The following is a 24,416-nucleotide window of genomic DNA, read 5'->3' as shown; positions in this document are numbered from 1 at the left end:
ACAATAAATGAGCAGAGTAATGGTGAGAAACAGACAAATGTTGTTTTATTTAATTTAGTTGGATTTGATTTTGTTTTGTTTTTCATTTGTGTTGTTTAGTTTTGTAATAGTGCATCCTGGAGGAAAAGTCTATAATCTGCTATTAAGTCAAACCTGGGGGAAGCCAGTACTGGATTGGTAGGTACTAGCATGCAGTCTTTTTCCACCTATTTGCAGATTTTGAAGATGATCCTTTCTTTGATTGGGAGCCAGTGCAGCTTTTCTTGGAGGGGTTTTGCACTTTCGAATCGTGTTTTACCAAATATCAGCCTGGCTGCTGTGTTTTGGGCGGTCTGGAGTTTTTTTGTGAGTTGTTCTTTGCATCCTGCGTAGATTCCGTTGCAGTAATCTGCATGGCTTAGGACCATTGATTGTATTAGGTTTTGAAAGATTTCTCTTGGGAAGAAATTCAGTGCAAAAAGTATGAAGAAGGGTGCTATATTGGAGAAACAAGCTGGTGTTATATTGGATAAACAAGCCAGATGCTAAAGACAAGATTCAGTCTACATAGACATCATATGAATGAAGCATGACAATGCCAACCAAGATGTCACTTCAGTGGGACAGCACTTTACAAAACCTGAAATATCAATGATCTTATGGTGAAAATACTAAAAGGATATTTTAAGACAATCCAGGAACGTAAGACATTTGAAGTCAACATTATGAAATATTTTGACACCCAGCAGACAGAACTTAACAAAAATCTGGGTTTTCTATCCAACTATAAACCATAAAATTCTACTGCTTTGACACCCTCTTATCTACCATTCATCTCTCCCTGTCTCTCACCCACCCAGCTCTCCCCATTTCTCACCTAACCCACCCCACCTTTTTCTTGTGACACTGCCCTTGCAATGATTTTGTGTTGAGATCCAAGATGGCGTCTGAGGCAGACATGCACTCGGTTAGCTCCTGACTACCAGATGAACGCCAATAGCCTGAGGTTTCCTTGGATCCAATGATGGGAAAAAGGAAGGGAAAGTCTGTGGTGCCTACCTCCTCAGGCCGTACAGACTCCTCAACCATGCGACAGGCAACTCTGGATACGATGGTCCTATGAGTGCCGGCATCCACGTTGAACGCTTCGGTAAACCCACAAGATTGGGAACATAGTGTAGAGGAAGCGACGCTGAGTCCTCCCTCGCATACAGCTCCCCCGCGACCCGGCGGTGAAAGAGAGGCATCGGAGGAGCAGCAACCAGGTGCACCCGGAAGCGGTTTAGCCCTGGCAGCTCGAGTTGGAGGCCCCATTGCCACTTCTTCCCCTGTGAAATCATCAGAAGCGGGAGGACAGGGTATGAGTTTCGTATCCTTACCAGCTTCACAACAGGGTGATCCCGCCGAAGAGTTTCGAGGAATAAAAAGACCGGCTGTGATAACCCTTGATAGTATTTGGGAAGCGATTCAAGGCATGAGCCTCACTCTGCAGCAAAATTTGGTTAGTATGAGAGGAGAAATGGCGGAGATCAAACAAACTACACTTCGGATCGAGACTATGGAAACCAAAGTTCAGGTACTGGAAAATGAAATACAGACTTTTAAAAAATTTTCAGCAGTTGTTTCCAAGGATAAATCTTTCCAGTCCCGTAAAATTGAATATTTGGAAAATCAAATACGAAGGAATAATCTGAGGTTGTTAGGTTTCCCAAAGTCACTATTGATTTCTCCTTTGGACATGTTTAGAAAACACTTAATGGAAGTCCTACTTATCTCCTCAGATAATCTCCCACCCATTACAAGGGTTCAATATATATCGGGTATTAGAAATGTAAGAGATCCTGGTCCTACAGATATGAACCTAACTGATTTTCTCCAAAATTCATTAGAAGTCATAACTGAGAGAACTACTGTTCTGGTAACATTTGTTCTCGAATTTGATCGAAATAATATTTTCAAATTGTATTTTCCCAATATTAATGAAAACTTTCTGGGAGCAAAAATTCAAATATTCCCTGATTTAGCCAGGGATACTCAGAAAAGACGGAAAGAATTTCTTCAGCTTAAATCTAGAGTACTTAATTTGAGTGGAACTTTTCTGCTTAGATATCCTTGTCGTTGTATGATAGTATATAATTCCTCAAATTATCTTTTCTTTGACCCAGGAAAGTTACTTGAATTTATTTCCAGTAAAGAGTGAGCTCTTAACACCTGAATAATAACACTATGTACCGGCTGCAGTGATTTTTTGTTTCACTTATATATTCTGATACTTGTCAACATTTGCCTATTTCTGATTTGAAGAAGAAGGGTTACCTTTAAAAGGTAATAAAAAAAATGTATTAAGGTAGTCCAATAAGAAAGATAGCATCTTATTTTCTTTTCTATGTTTTGTCTTATTTATTACCTTTAAAAGTGGACTAACACGGCTACCACACCACTTGCACTCAACAATAATAAGAAAAGGATGTGCTAGCCACCATCAGAAGAACACATCAAGAACCATCAACAATAAACCAATTTATCTAGAACTTTTACTGATCAAAGCACCTACCATGAACTATCAAATAGTGTAGGTACTAAAAGCCATTACTAATAACCAGTCGAGTCACAAAGAATCATGAGCAACTAATGAATGTGCTGAGTAAAACAATTAACCATGTGTTTACCAAGAAACCGCGCTAATAGTAGTGAACTTTTGAGTTATAACAGGAATGCTCTTCATTTGACCTTGTTTTTTTTCTTAAGGAATGTTTCACTTAAGTAGGTCTGGCATTACGATATAAATGGGCAGCCAGAAAATTTCCATGTCCGTTTTCTGGTTTATCTTCGTTCCAGACGAGAGTCATTAAAGGGGGCATTTACTAAGTTGCGGTAGACTCTACGTGCATGCAGCACGCCCAAATAAGACTACTGCCAGGTCAGTGCACCCTCCTGGCAATAATTTCAGATTTGGCATGCGCCCATAATGCGTGGATGAATTATTTATTTATTTCCTCCGGTAATTGGCACTTGGCGTGTTCCGACCACTCACCGTGCATATACAGTATGAGCCCTTACCGCTAGATCAATGGGTGGTGTTAAGGGCTCAAGCCGGTTTTTGGCACGCGCTGTTTTTAGTTTTACTGCGGGCTCTTTTCCTGTCCCGATAAAAAAAGGGCCCTTTTTTGCAGACACTGTAAAAACTGGCCCAGCGCGCACACAACACATGCGCCCACACTACCACAGGCCACTTTTTACCGTGGCTTAGTAAAAGGACCCCTAAAAGTGCAAACTCCTTGCAAAGTAGTGCAAACCATCATGCGTGCATGCACTGTTGGGAGTGTGGACTTTTAGAAGAGGGTATATTATTATCAATAAATGACATTTCATCGCAAAGAACTGCCCATCCCTACACTACAATTAAATACAGTAAAATGGCAGACTGTGAAGTCATGAAAAGAATCTGGGAGGAAGATGGGGAGATGATAGAAAAGGGGAATAGGTATGCACTCCCCCCTTTCCATCTCCAGTGGTTTCAATGTCACTCACCCAGAAGCTCACATTCCCTTCCAACTGGAGTTACTCTATCTTCAACTGGGATGTTTAATAGCTCCCAGAAAAATTCAGAAATCAGAGGGTTCTTTCCATAAGGCAGTTCCTATGATTTTACTTCCAAAAACATGAATCTATTTCTAGTTTGCATTTACAGAATTCTCTGACTTTCCTATATTTACCTTTTTACCAGATCCCTGATTCTAATCTCACTAGATGATCTTGTGTTCTATGGTGACAGTCTGAAGACAAGACCCTAATAAACAGTAGCAGATGAAGCCGATTGCTTTTATCTTCCTTTTGGGTAAGTGCACTAGATATTTTTTCAGCCATTTTAATCAATTGGCAAATGCCGTATACCAAAGGACCCTCTTGTCTGCCACTGAGGTAGGCCACCTTCTAAAAGGTATAACTAGGATGGAGTTGGTCCAGAGGGCAGCTATTAAAATGATCAATGGTCTTTGTCATAAAGTGTATGGGAACAGATGTAAAGATCAATATATATGGTAGGCAGGAACATAGGAACCAGCTCTGCAGGTGCCAGTAGGTGCTGGACACCCCGAATACTGACCCAGATCCTTCATTGTGTCCAGGGAGGGGTAACTTGTATTATGTGTGTGGACTGCCCAATCATTTTGAAATGTTGGCACCTATGGGCAGTAGAATGGAGATATGATAGAGACAATTAAATACAGGAGGCAGGCTTCTTTCAATTGAAAGGAATCTCTAGAACCGTAGGACATAGGATGAAGTTGAAAAGACATAGATTTAGAAGTAATCTAAGGAATTATTTCCTGAAGGAAAGGGTGATGTATATGTGGAACAGCCTCCCAGTGGAGGTTGAGGACTGTATCCGAATTAGGGATGGGCAGCCAGAAAACTTCAGCTTGAAGTCGTTTCATGTGTCGTTTCTGGGAATGTTCATTTTGATTGTTTTCATTGGCCATTTCCTTTCAGCACAGGAGCAAAGTCATTGAGTGCGCATTATTTGGAAAAAGGGTGCACTCTTTCTGAAACAGTGTACACTCTTTTCTTGAGAGTATGCACATGCACGATGGTTCATTCGTGCACACTGTTTCAGAAAGAGCGTACCCTTTTTCCAAATGGTGTGCCTTTTCAGATTGGTTCCCCACTTGAAACTTGGCAGCCTCGTAACCCTTATGATAACTTGTTGGAAGAAGCGTACTGATCATACCCTGGTACAATGTCAGCCTGCACTAAAAACAAGTCAAGAAAAGTAATTGGCCCTTCTTCAGACATCGCATATTCAAAACTACTCACATGGCTCTACTTCATAGGACACAATGGGGAGAAAGACAAATTTATGAGAAAAATAGGGAAAGGGAAATGGGACTTGATATACTGCCTTTCTGAGGTTTTTGCAACTACATTCAAAGCGGTTTACATATATTCAGGTACTTATTTTGTACCAGGGGCAATGGAGGGTTAAGTGACTTGCCCAAAGTCACAAGGAGTTGCAGTGGGAATCGAATTTGGTTCCCCAGGATCAAAGTCCACTGCACTAACCACTAGGCTACTCATCCACTCCACTTATATATAGAAGTAAATTAGATTCTAGAGAGACCATAAGAATTTAGGTGCATTGAACCTACATGAACTGAGTAATAGCACTGTAACTTGAAGAAAGAACAGTGATAGGCAGAAATGATCCCTGGTGGACAAGAATTGTGGGCAGGGCCAGTGGTTTGCTGGGGTCAGTGTCTTTACACCAGCGCGGGTTCAGGCAGAGTAGATGGACTTAACAGTGCTTTCTAGCATCATAGTCCAAATATTAATGGGAACAGGTTTTGGAAATTGTAGTATTGTAAACATACCACCCTTAATCTCTTGAGGCCAGAGGCTGAGGGGGGGGGGGGGGGGGGGGGGGGGGGAGAGGAGAGGAAAGGAAGCACAGCTTAGTGTTGCAGAAGGCCATGGGTTGCCATGTTGAAACCAGCATGCTACAGTTCCCTAGGAAAAGGTGTCGGTACTAGTAGGTTGGTGGAGGCTGGTTGCTGTCCAGGAAAGCCATAGGGTGAGCACTGTGCATGCAGTGGGTGCTAGAGACCTTTCATACTGACAAAACTTCTTCACTATACCCCCAGTCATTTTCAAACAGTTCCAATGAGCAAGACCATACTGACCTAAAAAGCTGGTTGTTTAAATTTCTATATACAGTGCAGTCCGCATAAGTGCAAGGGTCTGGGACCAAAGAAATACATGCAGTTAACCAGAGCGTGCACTTAACCGTTGTCACCCAAAGAAGCTTGACATCTGATAAACATATGTACAGTACTGTTTATTATACATACAGTATACAGTCTCCATTAACTGACGTTATACAGTCTGTTAACTGACGTTAGGCCTACTTGAAGTAATCAGTGATAGTCCTCTTTACACTATTGTGTCTGTGAGCTCCATAGACTACGTCTGCCAGACGGTAAAAACTGTCATAGCACTGACATCCAGTGGCCCCCAGATAGGCCCACATGGTGTTGAAACTCTCCAGCGCTCTTGCAAAAGTGACAGGAGGTTGTTGAATTTTGTCAGCATGTGCCTCGCTGCTCATTTCATCATCTGTTTCATCATCAGCTGTTAACTGCGTGTAGACACATATCTCGACATCAGTGCTGTCGTCAGCTGTTTGTAGATCGTAATCAACAGCTACGTAGTGATGAAATTCCTCTTTAGTAACACAGGCTGGGATGTCAATAGCATGTTCATCTGATGCGTTTGCAACAGCTGCATCTGTTTCGTCCCTCTCCACATCCTTAACAAAGCTTGCCCGCTTGTAGCAGTTCACAATGGTTGCCTGTGTAACATGATTCCAGGCTTCTTTCTGCATATGTAGGGAATCCAACAGTGATAGATTATGAGCCAGTTCAACAGCATGTTTATCCTTGCCAGTCTGGTCATTTATAACGCTCATCAGACGATGTAGCACAAGAGCCCGATAATGTTTTTTGAAATTGGCTATTATGCCCTGATCCATAGGTTGGATCAGAGAGGTAGTGTTTGGTGGCAGGAAGACCACCTTGACGTTAGACAGCCTGACATCACTGTGTGCAGCACAATTATCACAAAGCAACAAAATCTGACGCTTTTGTGCCCGTATTCTAGTGTCTAACTTCTGTAGCCACTGCTTCCAAATTTCCCCAGACATCCATGAATTTGTGTTAGCCTCGTATGACATAGGAAGTCGCTTAACATTCTTGCAGCAACGGGGCTGTTTGCTCTTTCCAATGACGAGTGGTTCCAACTTCTCACTCCCATCCATATTGCAGCAAAGGAGGATTGTCAGTCGGTCCTTCGATGTTTTACTTTCTGTAGTTTTGGCATGTTTGAATGCAAGTGTTCCATCAGGAATCGCTCGCCAGTAGAGACCGTTTTCGTCAGCATTGAAAATGTCATGAGGTACAAACTTGTTCAAGATGGTAGGAAGAACTGAAACAACCCAATTTTCAGCACCAAAGTCATCAGCGTCTTGTTGTTCACCATGCTGTTTCTTGACTTTTATGTGGTTCCTCTCCTTCCATCTTTCCAACCATCCAACAGTGGCTTTGAATTCAGTTAGTCCAAGACTTTCAGCTAGCTGATTAGCTTTCTCCATAAGCAGTGGACCACTGACAGGAAACTGTCTGCTCCTGACTTAAGAAATCCACTGAAGAAGAGCATCTTTTCCCGTCCATTTTTGTTTCCAGATTTGTATTGTTTTGCCAGTCTTCCAGAAGCTGATATTTCTGCTTCAAGATACGTGAAATTTGACTGGGATTGACACCATATTCTTTAGCAATAGATGCTTGACTTTGTTTTCAAATTTTTTAATAACTTCTGTTCATTCAACCAGTGTTAAAGTCTTACAGTTGCGCGATGACAATGACTCCAGTGTACACTCTAACAACTTTCTTTCACTTATTCTGCCTGTGGCAGTTAACCGAGATTTCAAATTTACCGCCCATTTGTCACGTGCCAGTCGGCTTCCATATTCTGTGCGTGCGCTTATGCGGAGTCTTTCCTGCAGAGGAGCGGTCTTAAACCATGTATATAAGCAAATCTTGCACATCAGTGGTGCGCTAAACCGAAGTTTGTCCCCATAGAAATTGATGGCGCCAAAAACGGGACTGAAGTACGGCATGCAGTTAAACAGAGCATGCGCTTATCCTACATACACTTAAATGGAGTGCACTGTATCTACAGTAGATTATTATGCAACTTGGTGGTACTGTATGATGGGGGGTGGGGAATGGCATCTTATATAGTTATCTATCTAGGACAGTAGAGAACTTATAAGGAAGGAAGCAAACAAATCCTGTAAAGGGTCCCATGTGCACAGCTGGCCAGACTGGATGGGCTATTCGGTCTTTTAGGGGTGTGTCTTGTTACTTGTTTTATATTGTTAAGTTAAAGTGGAAAAAGAAACAAAAGGAAAAGAGAAGCTGTTGGCTGTGGGACTGCCCTCTCCCCTACTGCAAAGGTTTGTTAAAAAAAATAAGTCCTCTTGGCATGTCTACTGGAATCACTCCTGAGCAATGCAAACCCACAGATGGGATAAGAAAAGCGGAGGGGTGAGCTAGAAGGGATTGCAGGAATGGCAATGGCCATGGGATTATCGGTGGGGGGGGGGGGGGGGGGGGGGGGGGAGGGGGGAGCCCACGGTCTGGCTGTACCAGATAATTTTTTTTTGTTTACACCAAATGAAAAAAGAACAAACCTTCATTTGTTTCTCTTTAATTTTGTTTTCAGGATGAAATGAAAGAGGAAGTTTCTTTTTGAAATTTCTTGTTTTGTTTTTAATGAAAACTCATTCTTAGTAGAGCATGTACACTATCTTATTTTTGTAATAGTGGTCCATTAATTTCAACTGGACATCTTGTAGCTGCTCAGCTTTTGTCGACAGATGGCGAGGGGGTTTCTTCGTTGTTATTGTTAGAAGCCAGTCACAGGCTTTCACCTTGTAAAGGGGATTTGTAAAACTGGTGAATGCGGCTGCTGTTTCCATTGAGCAGAGCTGCGCCTCTGAGTCCTTCGCGGGAGGCAAGGAGGGATTATATCAGACTCTATTAGAAACTTGCAGATGCTATCTGTTGTCGACCAACTTACTACTTTTTGTTGCATCCTTTTAGATCCACAATTTTTTCTAAGCTTATAACCATGTTGTCCTTGCAGAGCTTGGTTAAATTTTTTTCATTTATGGATTCCCCTCTGTTATTTTTGTCTTAAAGTTGTTGATTTTATTGTGTGTTTGTAAGCTGATGTTTTATTACGTTTTCATATTATTGTTTTGATTTTACATGCTCTCCTGTAAATTGTTTTTGACATGTTATAAAATTGACGATAAATAAAATAAGTGTATATTTGTGTGTTGCTGTCTTACGCCCACCTTCTTTCCTTCTATCTTTCTTTCTTTCTTTTTCTTTCTCTCCTGCTCATTTCTCTTCCAGTTTGTTTGCTTCTCTAGCTTTCCTCTACCTTCTTCAGCCCATCAGTCCAGGAGATGTCAGAACTCTCTGTCCTACCATCACTTTTCTTGTACTGTATAATCGGAAGAAGCAGCTATTTATGTCTGACCTGGGAAGATAGTGGGAAGGGCTGAGAGCTTGGGGTAAGTCCATGAGTTCTAGTCTGTCTTTTTTGCTAATGCTACTACTACTATTTAGCATTTCTATAGCGCTACAAGGCATACGCAGCGCTGCACAAACATAGAAGAAAGACAGTCCCTGCTCAAAGAGCTTACAATCTAATAGACAAAAAATAAATAAAGTAATCAAATCAATTAATGTGAACGGGAAGGAAGAGAGGAGGGTAGGTGGAGGCGAGTGGTTACAAGTGGTTACGAGTCAAAAGCAAGGAGATGTGCATTTCCAATCAACTGCGCTTCTGTCAGAGACCAATAGCTCAGCTGGTCCAGAGACAGCACGGGTAGCAAGCACCCAGAGAAGGTAGGGTGGAGAAAAGTGTGCACTGAGTAAGAGATTGAGGGATCTGCATTTAAGGTCAGTGGGAGCTTCTGCTGGCTTCCTGGCCTTACGATGAAGAACACCGCACTAGGTTGAGAATCAGAAACTTTTTGTTCTGTGGCAAGGTGTGTGTGGTTGTGTCCTGGGTAGAGGCATTTGGGTGGAGTCTGGTATGTCTGGAACACCCCTGCTTGTTTTCCTTGCTGTGCAGAGCTCTTCTGGTTAATAATTCACAGGGTGAAATGCAGGTGTGGGCACTGGGCAGAGCAACAGCATTGTCAAAAATATAACTTAAAAGCAAGAGATGCCATGATTCCAATCATGAGTCGAATCCGGATGGAACCTGAAGTCTACTTAAGGAATTAGACATTGCCACTTTTGGGCCATGAGATCTGGACACACAGAGCAAAGGAGCACTATGGCCATTTGCACAAGAGAGAGGGGAAAGAAACAGCTTGAAGTGGATTTATGTAAAGGAGTTCAAAATACTTTGCATTAGATTCAGAAATCAGTGCTGGGAAAATTGAGTGCCGATTTCAGTGCCCAATTGGGGTGCACATCCCCAGTATTTTGCATGCAAACTTTAGGAATACCCCTGACCCGCCCATGAACCTCCCATGGCCGCGCCCCCTTTAGGATTGTGCCCTATGGGATTTGGGCACACACTGTTATTGAATATCTTGTAGCATGATGTGCGTGCAAATTCAAATTGGTGCCAATTAGCACCCAATTACTGACACTAATTGGCTCGTTACCCATTTAGTTGGGCGCATATCTTGGATTAATACCCAATTTTGGGTGCCATATATAGAATCCGGGGGCTTTGTGTCTATAACCTCCATAACTGCATAGTGGGAAATATTTTCAGATATCTGTTTGCACTAGAATGTCCTCACTAGTGGGAGAAGGACCAGTACCCGATCTTCTCTGTGCAGCATCCAGATGACATTTATGATATTAAAGGGGTGAGCTTCACAAAACACATCTTTTTGAAGGCAGCTACTATCATGCCTAGCAGTATCCCAGACCTCAAGTGCTGTATTCAGACTGAAAGATTGTTAGCTCGTATATACCTCTTGCATCTGTCATGTTTATAAATTCAAAAATGCGCATCACAAAGAGATCTCTCAGCAATCCTTCAATCATATACATTTCTGATTGTCAGGACTTATCACTATGACATGCAATTTTTCGGACCATCAGAGGCAGGAAACTCAAGCACTCAATAGTTTGATCAGTGCTTGCCTTCAATCGTCATCAGTCCTTTGAAATTTTATTGAATTTATTCTTCCACTCATTTAAAACCATAAACATCTAAAGTAAATGTCTTATCAATTTCAAATTCTTCTTCAGTATAAATAGTTCCAAAATGCTTAGCTTGAAACAGTTGAAAAAACGGGCACACTGCCAACGTGGCCAGTGTTTCGGGAACTTCGTGAGGGAAGCGGTCCGTCTAACAGTTCAACTTCAATCTTCATAATGCATCGTTGCATTATGTATTATTATTTCCTGGTGATTTTTGTTGCTGCTTAAACTATAAGGAACAGTGCAAGCTTCCCCTTTCAACTCTCACAATTATGCCTTGGCTTGGTCTTAAAGAGACAAACACTAAACACAGACTTTCAAAGGCTAATCCAATTTACATCTGAACTTCGACCTCTCTATAGAACACAATAAGATAAATTACCAACAAGGAATAAGACGCAAGCCATTAATCAGCTTGCAATCTCTGCACTCTCTTACCGCTTTGGAATTACAGACTAGCCTTATAAAGATATTTGTGTCCTTTCATTCAATTTTTTATTTATTATCAAATTTCTATTCCACACAATCCTACATTCTTGGAGGATTGCAAAGATCACATACATCATAATAAAAACACATTAAAAAAACACATCACCAAGACACACTTTATAAAGCAAAAAGTTAACAGGCAGTAATTGATCAAATAGCCGTATGTGCACCTAATAAAATATTCAAAATATCCTAATAAAATAATAAAATCAAGGTCAGGTATACACATAAAGTAGCACATATGCATAGGCGCCCGGTATAAGAGGCTTGGAGAGGCTAAGCCTCCCCCCTGCTGCAGCAGAATGGATCAGCTGTGGAGTCCAGCTGCTCTGAGGGGATTAAATTGTTGATTTACCTCTATCCTCATAGCAGGAGCTGCAGTGAAAGCCCTCTAGCAGTTGTAGAAATTGGTTTATGGTTTATTTACCTTACTGCTGGGAAAGCAGGGGGGGTTGGCTGGAGGTGTCCTGGGTTGCCCGGGAGATATTTAACGAGGATGACTTCCTGACCTGCACTGAGGACAGATAGCAGCAGAACGGATACTGGGCCAGCATGATCAGAAAAAGTCACCAGACAACAAAGGTAGAAAAGATCATTTTATTTTCATTATAGTGTTTGGAATATGTCCACTTTGAGAATCAGGTGCTCAACATTAAAAGTTTATATTTATTTACTTATTTATGGCATTTTATCCCACATTAAACATGAATTAGGGTGTTTTGTGGCTCTACATGAGAATTGTGATGATATGATCCCTTGTTTCATATTGTTGACGGTCTGCATTTTTCGTATGGGTGGTATATTGGTGTATTAGGTCTGCCCAGTGTAATATTTATGGTACAGTAAGGTTCTGAGTGTGTTTTTGGACAAAGTTGTGCATAGTGTTTTGCAGTTGAGCGATTGTGGTTAGAATATGCTTTGAGCAACCACTTTATTCTTTGACATATGATACATATCTAATATCTAAATTTAGTAAAAGGTATTAATTGTGACTTTTTATTTATTTATTTTTTTCTGCATGTTATCAGACAATTATGGATTTAAGCTCCACCCCTGGCCCTACCCCTAACCCCGCCCCCTTTAGCCTCCCCAAACAGTTGGGCCACCGACCGCCTATGCACATATGAGTTTATCTTGTTGGGCAGACTGGATGGACCGTACAGGTCTTTCTTTGCCGTCATCTACTATGTATTCTCTAAGGGGCCCTTTTATTAAAACTTGGGAAAATCCACTGCTTATTTCTGGGATAAGCAACATAAAATATATTGTACTGTTTTGGGATCTTGCCAAGTACTTGTAACCTGGATTGGCCACTGTTGGAAACAGGTTACTGGGCTTGATGGATCTTTTTTGTCTGTCCCAGTACTGCAATACTTATGTACTTACATCTTGGGAATCTGAATGGAATCTTGCTACTCTTTGGGGTTCTATATGGAATGTTGCTACACTTTGAAATTCTGCATGGAATCTTGTTATTCTTTAGAATTCTAGAATCTTGCTACTCTTTGAGGTTCTACATGGAACATGGCTACTCTTTGGGTTTCTGCCAGGTACTTGTGACCTGGATTGGCCACTGTTGGAAACGGGATACTGGGCTTGATGGACCTTCAGTCCATCCCAGTATGGCAACACTTATGTACTTAGTGCGTATTAACGGACATTGGTGTGCGCTAAGTGCCCCTTGGCCCATAGGTATAGGGACATACAGCATTTACTGGCCTTTTTACTATGCCACAGCAAAAAGTGGCCTGCTGCAGTGCGAGCGCATCTTTTGGGCTTGCGCCAGGCCAGTTTTTACTGCATCCTGGGAAAAGTGCCCTTTTTTTAAGGGGCCAGAAATGGACATACGGTGTGTCAATTTTCAGTCTGAGAACTTATCGCCACCCATTGACTTAGCAGTAGGACTCACGCGCTACCCAGACAAGTAGGCATGCAGCGCATGCCCATTGCCGGGCGGTAATGCCGATTTGGCGCATGCTGGATTCACATAGGCCCTTATGTGCCTTTGTAAAAGGGACCCTCAGCACGTAGAAATGAATGTTACCACGCACAAAGCTTTGGAAAAGGGCCCCTAAGTGTGGTACAATACAGTAAAATTAAATTCAAACCAAAACCTTTTCCCTCCTAACCTATATAAAAATATATAAACAAAATAACATCCAATTACAATAAATAAAAATTAAAATATCATAACACAATGCATCCAACCCTACTCAAAACTGTACACACAAGAAAACTCCTCCATGCCCATGAGGTAGATTATAAATTGGCAGTCATATATGGGTCTTCGGTGGCACCAGGAATTTATACAGGTATCAGGGGCGTAGCTACGGGGGACCACGGGGGCCTGGGCCCCCGCAAATTTCATCATGGCCCCTGGTTTGGCTGGCGAGGGTCCCCAACCCCCGTCAGTCGAAGCCTTCTTCAGCGCCGGTCTCCGGCGCAGCCGCGTTCGCTGCCTGCCCCCTGCTCTTCTTTCTTCTTGCTCCTCCTATGCACACTGACGCTGAACACAAGAGGAGCAAGAAGAAAGAAGAGCAGGGACCGTGCTGAAGAAGGCTTCGGCTGGCGGAGTTTGGGGAACCCTGCCAGCAAAGGTATTTCTGAGGGGAAGCGGCAAGGAAGCGGGGCGGGGGCACTCAAAATGTGCCCCCCAACCTCGGGCTCTGGCCCCCTCCCACTGTGAGGTCTGCCTACGCCCCTGATAGGGTATGAACGAAATTCAGTGTCATACCTGCATAGCTAACCAGGAAAAGTTAGCACTACCTTTATGCTGTCCAACTTGCCCTGTAATCTATGCAGAGACCATTACTGAATACCACCAGTACCTGCATAACTCCTGGCTCCTCCCCGACTCTGCCCCCAGACTACCCTGGCACTACCCTGAGTGCTGTGCTGGTCAGAGCTAATATTCAGCAGGAAATATCAGCTCCCAGCCCGCTCAGCATGATTTAAGCAAGCAGGAGCTGAATACCGACCCCTATGCTTCTGTGTAGATGATGCTCTAATGATTTATCATCACTTATGACTGACCTGAGCCAGATTTACCCTGGCGGCTGAAAAGTAGAAGGCTTTATGCCAATATGTGTTTCATTGCTTAAGTAACTACCATTACTGATCCAGAGTATTGCCAGCTATCATTGCTACTGTCAGGAGCTTGTGAATCTCCCTAATACAGCAGGACAGGCTGCTTCTTATGCCCCAGGCTTTTAAAGGCAAGAATAGCTCTCTGTTACAACTAGATTGTACAATGTTGTTGGAAAGCTGTGTGCCAGAAATAGGCTGTTATGGAGAACAGGTATGATTCACCTGCCCATTTTGAATATTTATTGTGGGAAGTTTAAGTAAATGGATGAAGAAGAGATTTTTTTGCCTTTTTGTGAACAGATCTGTTAAATTCTAGAGAGGAAATGGAGGAGTGACTTTGCGTTAAAATAGTAACTTTAGAACCAGGTAAAATGAGAGTTCAAATCCTGCGCCTCTCACTGACTCTCTTCTGATCTTGGGCAAGTTGTTCTGTCCTCCATTGTCTCAGGAACCCACTTTACTTCTAAGCCCTTCAGGGCATGGATTTGTTGTACCTAAATACATATCATGTTAGAACCTGCCCTGATCGTTGTTTGGAAGCACCAGCAAAAATATAATTATTCTATCATCCGCAGAATATGAAAGTGGCTCTGAGCACCTTCACCATCCCCTCTATTGCAGCACAAACGTGGCGTAAGATACAGGGAAGGAACTAAGGGTCGGATAATTGACCCTTCGTAACGGATTCATTTTTAATAATTGACACTTTTTGAAGTGTGTCAAGGGTTTCCCTGAATTGTAACTGCCTGGTTGTATGACTATCATCTTTTTCTTGCTTATAACTGCTGATTTGTTTCTCGTTGTCAAAAATCCAAGATCCAGTACTGTAGGGAACAAAACCTACAAGATACTAATGCCTCCATTCTTGGGCTGTCCTTCTCTTTGGGCGAGCCACAGAGCTGTTCCTTGCATTGAACTCTTGCACTGTAAGGTAATATTTAACTGAAATACATTCTGCTTCACAGCTCTTAACATTCCTGACATAGCACTGCTATGATTTACAGCACCATGCACAGGTAGGAACATGACCGATTAGAGTTAACCCTTCATCTTCCAGCACGACATCCGGTAGATGTCAGGGTAGCTCCTAAAACAAGGGTCTGTCTTCAAGATCAGTAAGAACAGTTGCTTTAACGGATTGGCAGGAGGCCTCTTAACCCTAGCTGCTGATTCCAAGCTGACCTAGATGAGTAATGACCCAAAGATGTTCTTATCTAATGGTTATTCAGAGAGCAATACTCGGGCATTTTCCAGCAGTTGAACAGTACTTTGCCCACCCTACATGCCAGTAACAGTACATGTGCAGGAGATATTTTTATAAGAGGAGTGCATACATATAAAAAATGTTGGATTATAAATCTGATCCTATGGAGACTCATTTGATGGTTGGTGGTACTTTGTATCCTTTGCAAAAGGTTATTAAATTATTAGGTGTCCATATTGATCAGACTTTAACGTTGGATATTTCATTTTTGTTAGAGTTCATTTTGTGTATTATGGAAATTAAGACATACGAGAAAAAAAATTCTCAATTTAAGGTTGCTGGTGCAATCTCTAGTTTTATTTAAATTAGATTATTGCAACCTTCTGTTGTTGGGTGCTTCTAGAAGTCAACTGCGAAGATTGCACTCTGTACAAAATACAGTTCCCTCTCACAAGGGGATAAAAAGATTTAGCCTATTAAAGCAATTGATGATATTTCAGGGTCCTAAGATTTGGAATTCTTTGGCTTTAAAATTAGAAGATCCGAATAGTTATGATAGTTTTCAGAAGTCTATGAAGACTATTCTTTTTAAAAGATTGGTCAGTTAATTTTCCTTTTTTATTTTTATTAGATGGTATAATTGTAATTTGTGAGGTTTGTCTCGGTTTTTAGTTTTTATCTTGTTGAAAACCGCCTAGAACTTATGGGTCAGGTGGGCTAGAAATATAATGTAATGTCCCTGCCATATACATGCATAAAAGTAGGTGCTTCCTTTTATTCACAAACCCCCTAATTCAGTGGTCCCCAAACCTGGTCCTGGAGGCCCCCCAGCCAGTCAGGTTTTCAGGATGTCCACAATGAACATCCGTGAGCCCCCGTTGCATGCAAATCTGTCTCTTGAATATTCATTGTGGATATCCTGAAAATCCGACTGGCTGGGGTACCTCCAGGACCAGGTTTGGAAACCACTGCCCAAATTCTAGAAACTTGCATGTCCAACTTTACACTTAGCATAAAAATTTGCGAGTGAAAGTTAGAATAAGGGCAGGTTACATGTGTAACTTAATAATGAGGTGATAAGGTTGGCGACCAATAATAGGCCTAAAATTGCTGTTAATTGGTGGTAGTTGGCACCAAATGGCAGTAATGCACATAATTGTCCCTTGTTGGGATTCTACAAATTGTGAGCGCAAAATCCACAGCAGGCAAGTGCAAAGGGAGTATGAGCCTGGGATGGACTTGGGCAGGTCAGGGGCATGTCTAACAGTTACGCTCATGGGTTATAGAACACTGGCAGTTCTGTGCCCATCCACCAACGTCTGTGCCCAGTAATTCTTAGCAGGTCACTCAAAGAAGTTTGCAAGCGATGTGACCACATCGCACCATTTTTGCAAAAACTTCACTGGCTACCAGTACAGTACAGGGCTAAATTTAAAACTCTGTCTGATCTTCAAGGCCCTTAATGGAAATGTCCCCAAGTACATGAACAGGATCACCTTCTGCATACCTCCAAGGACACTAAAGTTCTCCCAAGGAATATCCCTAACCACACCCTCTCCAAAGGGCATTACACGATGTGATACCCACAAGCAAACCTTCTCCGGAGTAGCCCCCACACTCTGGAATGCATTGCCTGAAAGGATCCGCTTAACACAAGACTATCTCTACTTCAAGAAGCAGGTGAATGCTTGGCTCTTCAACCAGACATTTAATGGAAGAAGTAACTAACTTGTTAGTCTCACTCACACACACAAGGCATGACATGGGCTGCACATACTGCGGCAGGACATGCTTATCCACTTCTACCCTAGCTGAGATAACATTTAATCACCTCTCTGAGATACTACCCCCTTAAGATCTCCCCTCCCACTCACCCATGAAGAAAATCTAAGGCAGCCCCAGGACCAATTCCTCCCCCTCCCCCTATGGTGGTAGAAATGTATTGTGGTATCCAATCATCAATCACATTGACCCAACATGGCCATGTTATGACTTGACTCACCTGCTTCAGTGGTCTAGGACCGAATATATGTCAAATTTTGTACAATGTTTCTTTTTTGAGACTTCAGATAAATACTTTGCTTGAAAGATTGCACAGCATGTAATCTGACTGCTTGGCCATGTTGGGTTGATGTCATAGATGATTAGATGTTACAATAAATTTTACAACCACGGTGGACTCCAGAGTCCTTTGCTGTTCTGGTGGTCATCATCGCTTCCTTCTGCGCTTAATTTTGTTTCCAGTCAAAGCTTTGTCCTGGCATTCTCCCCATTGAAAATACTGGGGATAATCACATTTATAAGTCTGGAAGCGTTTTTCATACTTGAGGAAAACTTGGAACATCAGGCCTACAGCACTGATTCCTGGGCTACCCTGGTGGAGGGATGGGAAAGGGGATGTCTGGCTGTCTTGTAGAGGTTTCTGTGTGCACCTGTGTGCTTTGCAGATTGAAGACTTTTTAATCTTAATCAGTGCTTTTTTTGTGCCGGTACGCAACGGTACGGCGTACCGGCACCTTTTTTTTTTTGCTCCCCCCGCCCCGTGACGGACGCACTGCCAGCCCCCATTTCCGGCCGCTGCTGCTTCTCCTGTTGAGCAGCAGCGGCCGCTACACAAAGAAAAAGATTTAAAAAAAACTTCAAACCTGGCTAAAACGCGGCACCCCGGCACCGTAGACAGCCATTAGGCATTGGCTGTTGTCCCGCAGCCGCTCCTCCTCTTGCCTCTACGTCACTGCGCTCCTCCGGGGTCTTCCTCCAGGGGCAGTGACGTAGAGGCAAGAGGAGGAGCGGCTGTGGGGCAACAGCCAATGCCTAATGGCTGTCTACAGTGCCGGGGTGCCGCGTTTCAGCCAGGTTTGAATTTTTTTTTTAAATCTTCTTTTTCTTTGTGTAGCGGCCGCTGCTGCTTCTCCTGTTGAGCAGCAGCGGCCGGAAATAGGGGCTGGTGCCGCGTGCGTCGCGACTTCGCGCCGTTCGCGGGAAACTTGGCAGGGGAGGGAAACCAACAGAGAAGGATTGGGGAGAGAGAGAAAGAGGGAAAACAACAGAGGGAAGGATTGGGGAGAGAGAGAGAGAGGGAAAACAACAGAGGGAAGGATTGGGGAGAGAGAGGGAAAAAACAGATGGAAGGATGGGGAGAGAGAGGGAAAAACAGATGGAAGGATTGGGGAGAGAGAGAAAGAGGGAAAACAACAGAGGGAAGGATTGGGGAGAGAGAGAAAGAGGGAAAACAACAGAGGGAAGGATTGGGGAGAGAGAGGGAAAAACAGATGGAAGGATGGGGAGAGAGAGGGAAAAACAGATGGAAGGATTGGGGAGAGAGAGAAAGAGGGAAAACAACAGAGGGAAGGATTGGGGAGAGAGAGAAAGAGGGAAAACAACAGAGGGAAGGATTGGGGAGAGAGAGAGAAAGAGGGAAAACAACAGAGGGAAGGATTGGGGAGAGAGAGGGGAAAACAGATGGAAGGATGGGGAGAGAGAGGGAAAAACAGATGGAAGGATTGGGGAGAGGGGAAAAACAGATGGAAGGATGGGGAGAGAGAGGGAAAAACACAGATGGCAGGATTGGGGAGAGAGGGAAAAACAGATGAAAGGATGGGGAAAGAGGGAAAACAGATGGAAGGATGGGGAGAGAGAGGGGAAAACAGATGGAAGGATGGGGAGAGAGAGAGAGGGAAAAACAGATGGAAGGATGGGGGGAGAGAAAGGGAAAATGGAAGGATAGGGAGAGAAAGAGGGAAGACGCTGGATGGAAGAATGCAGAAAGAAATAGGGGAGACACTGGAAGGATGGGGAGAGAAAGCAGAGCTGCTGGATGGAAAAGGGGAATAGAGAAAGACTGGAGAATAAGAGGAAGGGGCATGGGGAGAACAAGGGTGAGGAAAAGATGAAAAGCCACGGGTAGATGAAGGAAATTAAAGAATGGATAGTAAGAATTAATTAAATCTGGACAGAGAGCCTGAAAAATATTGAAGAAAGCAAAGAAAAAGGAGACAAAAAATGACAAATGGCACAGAAGAGTTAAGCGAAAACAAAGGAAAGGAGAATCACAGACTGGGACCAATATGGAAAGAAAAACAGTCACCAGACAACAAAGGTAGAAAAAAATCATTTTATTTTCATTTTAGTGTTTGTAATATGTCCAATTTGAGAATTTACATTGGCTGTCTTATTTTGCACTGGGTATACTACTGCTACTAGTTAGCAAATCATGTTATTTGTTTCTCCTATAGTATTGTAATATTTTCAATGATGTCTGTTTATATGCGCCATGGCTGGTATAGGGGGTGTGGTTAATGTGGGTGTGGCTATCATAGGGGTGGAGCCATATGTGGTGACCCCGCCCATAATGAGTACCGGCACCTTTTTTTCTACAAAACAAGCACTGATCTTAATAATATGGAATCCATGAGACTTGAATACGGAATTCTCTTCCCCTATGAAAAATATCCAAGGCACCTAGTAGCCCGAAAGGATGCAAAGATGATTTATGAATAATTTGCCACTGGTGAGAAGCTTCTAAAATTACAGCTGACAGATCGTAGAATACGTTGCCAGAAGGACTTTTAAGATAGAAATGAGTAATCTTTGACCTTGCACCTGACTGCTTTTCAATACATTTCCAAGATCTTGTCAGGAAAGATTTCTTTTCAGGATGAAACATTGGTATTCCACACTGAGCTCCAAGGTAGGGCCGAGGGATCATAAATCAGCCTTACAGAAAGTAATGCAGAAAACCAAAGGACACCATGAAATGCTTGAGAGGACAGAGCTGCTGTGTCCAGCAATGTCCATCTCCTCCAGAGGATAAATGACTGCAGCTATAGGAACAAAACAAAATCCAGGTTTTGTAGAACGAACGCCTTCCAAAATCCTAAAAGCACAATGATACACTTTGCTGCTTCAAATGAGGGGCATAATTTATTACAAAAGCAGGAGCACCCCAAGAAAGTGGCTGGAAAACAGGGGTGAGGTGGGATGGGGAGGTCAGGAGTAGCCAGGATTCTTTATGCGGGTCCCGGCTGAATATTGTCCAGGACCCGCATATGACCTGGCGTCTAGCACGTATTTGGCTAACATGTTTGCTGCAACTGCTGAGTACTGTGCAACTACATAAGTACATAAGTATTGCCATACTGGAAAAGACCAAAGGTCCATCGAGCCCAGCATCCTCTTTCCAACAGTGGCCAATCCAGGTCACAAATACCTGGCAAGATCCCAAAAAAGTACAAAACATTTTATACTGCTTACCCCAGAAATAGTGGATTTTCCCCAAGTCCATTTAATAATGGTCTATGGACTTTTCCTTTAGGAAGCTGTCCAAACCTTTTTTTAAACTCCGCTAAGCTAACCGCCTTTACCACATGCTCTGGCAACGAATTCCAGAGTTTAATTACACGTTGAGTGAAGAAATATTTTCTCTGATTTGTTTTAAATTTACTACATTGTAGCTTCATCGCCTGCCCCCTACTCCTAGTATTTTTGGAAAGCGTGAACAGACGCTTCACATCTGTATAAGCCATACCATTAACCTTTTTCGGAGGGATATTGCCCCGGATTCTTTATAGTGAGCCTAGAGATCTGTGCCAAAATCCAAGCAGATTGTATAACAATGTACATAACTTAACAAGCTAATGAGCGCTGATAACAGCACTTAACAAGCAATAATGAGCACTAAGTGGCACTGATTAGAATTTGCATGCACGACTCGCTAAGCGTATTCTGTAACAATGTGCGTCAAACTTCTAATGCGTGCAGGCAAAAAGGGGCATAGTTATGGGCAGGGAAATGAGTGTTTCGTGGGCATTCCTAATTTATACCCATAGTTATAGAATATGGCCCTGTGAACCTAAATCTACTCGCTGAAATTTACACCACAGCTTCGTTGGTGTAAATGGATGCATGTAGTTTTAGGCTCTGAGATACCAACTAAGAATATTCTGTATATTGCACCTAAATCTAGGCGCTGCTTATTGACTACTAGTAAAAAAAAGCCCGTTTCTTATTGAAATGAAACGGGCGCTAGCAAGGTAATGACCTTCTGCCATTAATGTTCTCCCCCCCTGCTCCCCTCGTTTCAGGATCCCCCCTCTATCCGGGCCCCCCTTTCCTCCGATGTCCATGCCCCCCCCCCCCCCCCCGCCTCCCATTTCTGCCGGCCAGCGCCTCCCTCCCTCTGTCTCTGTGGCCTCCGACAGCAAGGAGGACGTGTGCGGGTGCCCCAGCCCTTCGTAAGTGGCAGCTGCTGTTTAAAAAGTTTTACCTCCTGCTCGTCCGGCAACACTGAAATGCAGCAAGTACAGAGGCCCGCTTCTTTCAGCTGTTCTTCTGGTCCCGACCTCATTTCCTGTTTGCAGAAGGGCGGGACCACAGGAACTGCAGAAACAGAAGCGAAACCACAGAGTTCCCTCGAGGGCGGGGCAGTGATCGAGAGTGCGATTACGAACCCTAAGAACACTACACGGCTTCACTGCCACGCTGCCACGGAGTCAGCTTCAGAACATTGGAGGTGCGAATTATTATATTAGATGCTTAGTCGGCCCTGATTTCCATGCCGATTTTTTTTTTATGCACCATATATAGAATCTCCCCCATTGTGCTTTGACTCCCTTTTATTGATAACCCCTGAAGTGGGCGATGTAGCCACATTGGGCGTACTTTATAATAAAAGGACTTCTTTTAGACTTCAGTTTCTCCTGTGCGATCCACTTCTTTTGAATGTTGGCATTGAAAATCTGGGCATAAAGCCAGCAGCAGTGAAATAATCACAGACCGCTGATGGCTGAACATTTACCCCATTCTTTCTATATCAGCAGATAATTTAATACGGGCTCCATCTGAAGAATGTGCCCAATTCACGTGATTTAAAAAGCTTTATGTACTATCTCCCAAATTCTATATAGTATGACCAGAGTTGCATGCACAAATCAGGTTGAATTCTGATTTGCACGCGCAACTTAATAATCTTAACAAGCCAATCAGCACCGATAATTGCCACTTCACGGGCAATTGCTTACATTAATTGGAATTGATTAGAATTTATGTGCAGAACTTGCTAAGCGTATTCTGTAAAGTTTTGCAAAAAAATTCTAAGATGCAGAACCGAAAATGATAAAGGGGATGGAACTCCTCTCGTATGAGGAAAGGCAAAAGAGGTTAGGGCTCTTCAGCTTGGAAAAGAGATGGCTGAGGTGAGATATATGTTTACTGTCTTACTTTTACACTGTTTAATTGTACTTTTCTGTACTGTAGCCTTCCCTACAGTTTTGTGTAAGCCATATTCAGCCTGCAACTAGCGGGAAAATGTGGGTTATAAATGTATTAAATAAATAAATAAATATGATTGAGGTCTAAAAAATCTTGAGTGGTGTAGAACGAGTAGAAGGAAATTGATTTTTTTACTCGTTCCAAAAGTACAAAGACTAGGGGACACTCAATAAAGTTACATGGAAATACTTTTAAAACAAATAGGAGGAAATATTTTTTCACTCAACGAATAGTTAAGCTCTGGAAATCTTTGCCGGAGGATGTGGAAAGAGTGGTTATTGTATCTGGGTTTAAAAAGGTTTGGACAAATTCCTGGAGGAAAAGTCCATAGTCTGCTATTGAGACAGACATGGGAAGCAACTGCTTGCCCTGGGATTTGTTGTACGGAATGTTGCTACTCTGAGATTCTGCATGGAATCTTGTCACTCTTTAGGATTCCAGAATCTTGTTATTTTGGGGGGTTCTGCATGGAATGTTGCTACTCTTTGAGATTCTGCATGGAACCTTGTCACTCTTTAGGGTTCCAGAATCTTTCTATTATTTGGGGGTTCTACATGGAATGTTGCCACGATTTGGGTTTTTGTTGGGTACTTGTGACCTTGCTAGTCCACTTTTTGGAGAACAGGATGCTAGGTTGGATGGAGCATTGGTCTGACCCCGTATGGCTACTCTTATGTTCTTATGAAAAGAGGTATGGCCACGGGCATGGAATGGGCGGTTCGTGGGCTTTTCTATATGGAATACACCTGCTCTGCTCAGTCGTTGGCATTTACACCAAGTTTTACTTGGCGTAAATACCTGCAACTAAATTTAATCACGTGGATGGGTGCTAGGCATATTCTGTAAACCGCGTCTAACTTTAGGCGTAGTTCATAGAATATGCCTAGGTATATAAATATTTTGTGCCGATTATTACGGCACCATATGTAGAATCTGGTCCCATAGCTCTTTGGGTAATTGTTCCATTAGCACAATGAGCCCCACCTTGTGCTCAGGTTTGCAAAGATGGGTTATAAATAATACATTCCATTACCACCTCTGCTGAGAGGATATTACAGGTCTTGTCATTTTTCTCTTTGGTTATACGTTCAGCAATTCATCCAACACCCAGGCTGTTTCCCATTGTCTTATTTAATTATTCAAATACAGTGGGGGAAATAAGTATTTGATCCCTTGCTGATTTTGTAAGTTTGCCCACTGACAAAGACATGAGCAGCCCATAATTGAAGGGTAGGTTATTGGTAACAGTGAGAGATAGCACATCACAAATTAAATCCGGAAAATCACATTGTGGAAAGTATATGAATTTATTTGCATTCTGCAGAGGGAAATAAGTATTTGATCCCCCACCAACCAGTAAGAGATCTGGCCCCTACAGACCAGGTAGATGCTCCAAATCAACTCGTTACCTGCATGACAGACAGCTGTCGGCAATGGTCACCTGTATGAAAGACACCTGTCCACAGACTCAGTGAATCAGTCAGACTCTAACCTCTACAAAATGGCCAAGAGCAAGGAGCTGTCTAAGGATGTCAGGGACAAGATCATACACCTGCACAAGGCTGGAATGGGCTACAAAACCATCAGTAAGA

The 24,416-nt window shown here is 42.8% G+C and overlaps 1 protein-coding gene across 3 annotated transcripts in view; it reads left to right on the top strand.

Annotated features, from left to right (window-relative positions):
• Positions 1-24,416, top strand: part of LOC115471994 (laminin subunit beta-4-like) — a 120,569-nt gene that overhangs the window by 16,937 nt on the left and 79,216 nt on the right. The window contains exons 2-3 of one of the 3 annotated variants that reach the window (XM_030206010.1): positions 2,818-2,899; positions 3,707-3,817. In XM_030206010.1, the coding sequence (XP_030061870.1) occupies positions 3,787-3,817 (31 nt within the window). In that variant the 5' untranslated portion in view covers positions 2,818-2,899; positions 3,707-3,786. The remainder of the gene's footprint in view (positions 1-2,817; positions 2,900-3,706; positions 3,818-24,416) is intronic. The other 2 variants (XM_030206011.1, XM_030206009.1) reach the window with 2 other exon arrangements.

The sequence above is a fragment of the Microcaecilia unicolor genome, chromosome 6 (assembly GCF_901765095.1).
Source record: "Microcaecilia unicolor chromosome 6, aMicUni1.1, whole genome shotgun sequence".
NCBI classification, from domain to species: domain Eukaryota; kingdom Metazoa; phylum Chordata; class Amphibia; order Gymnophiona; family Siphonopidae; genus Microcaecilia; species Microcaecilia unicolor.
This window is presented reverse-complemented; position numbering and strand designations above follow the sequence as displayed.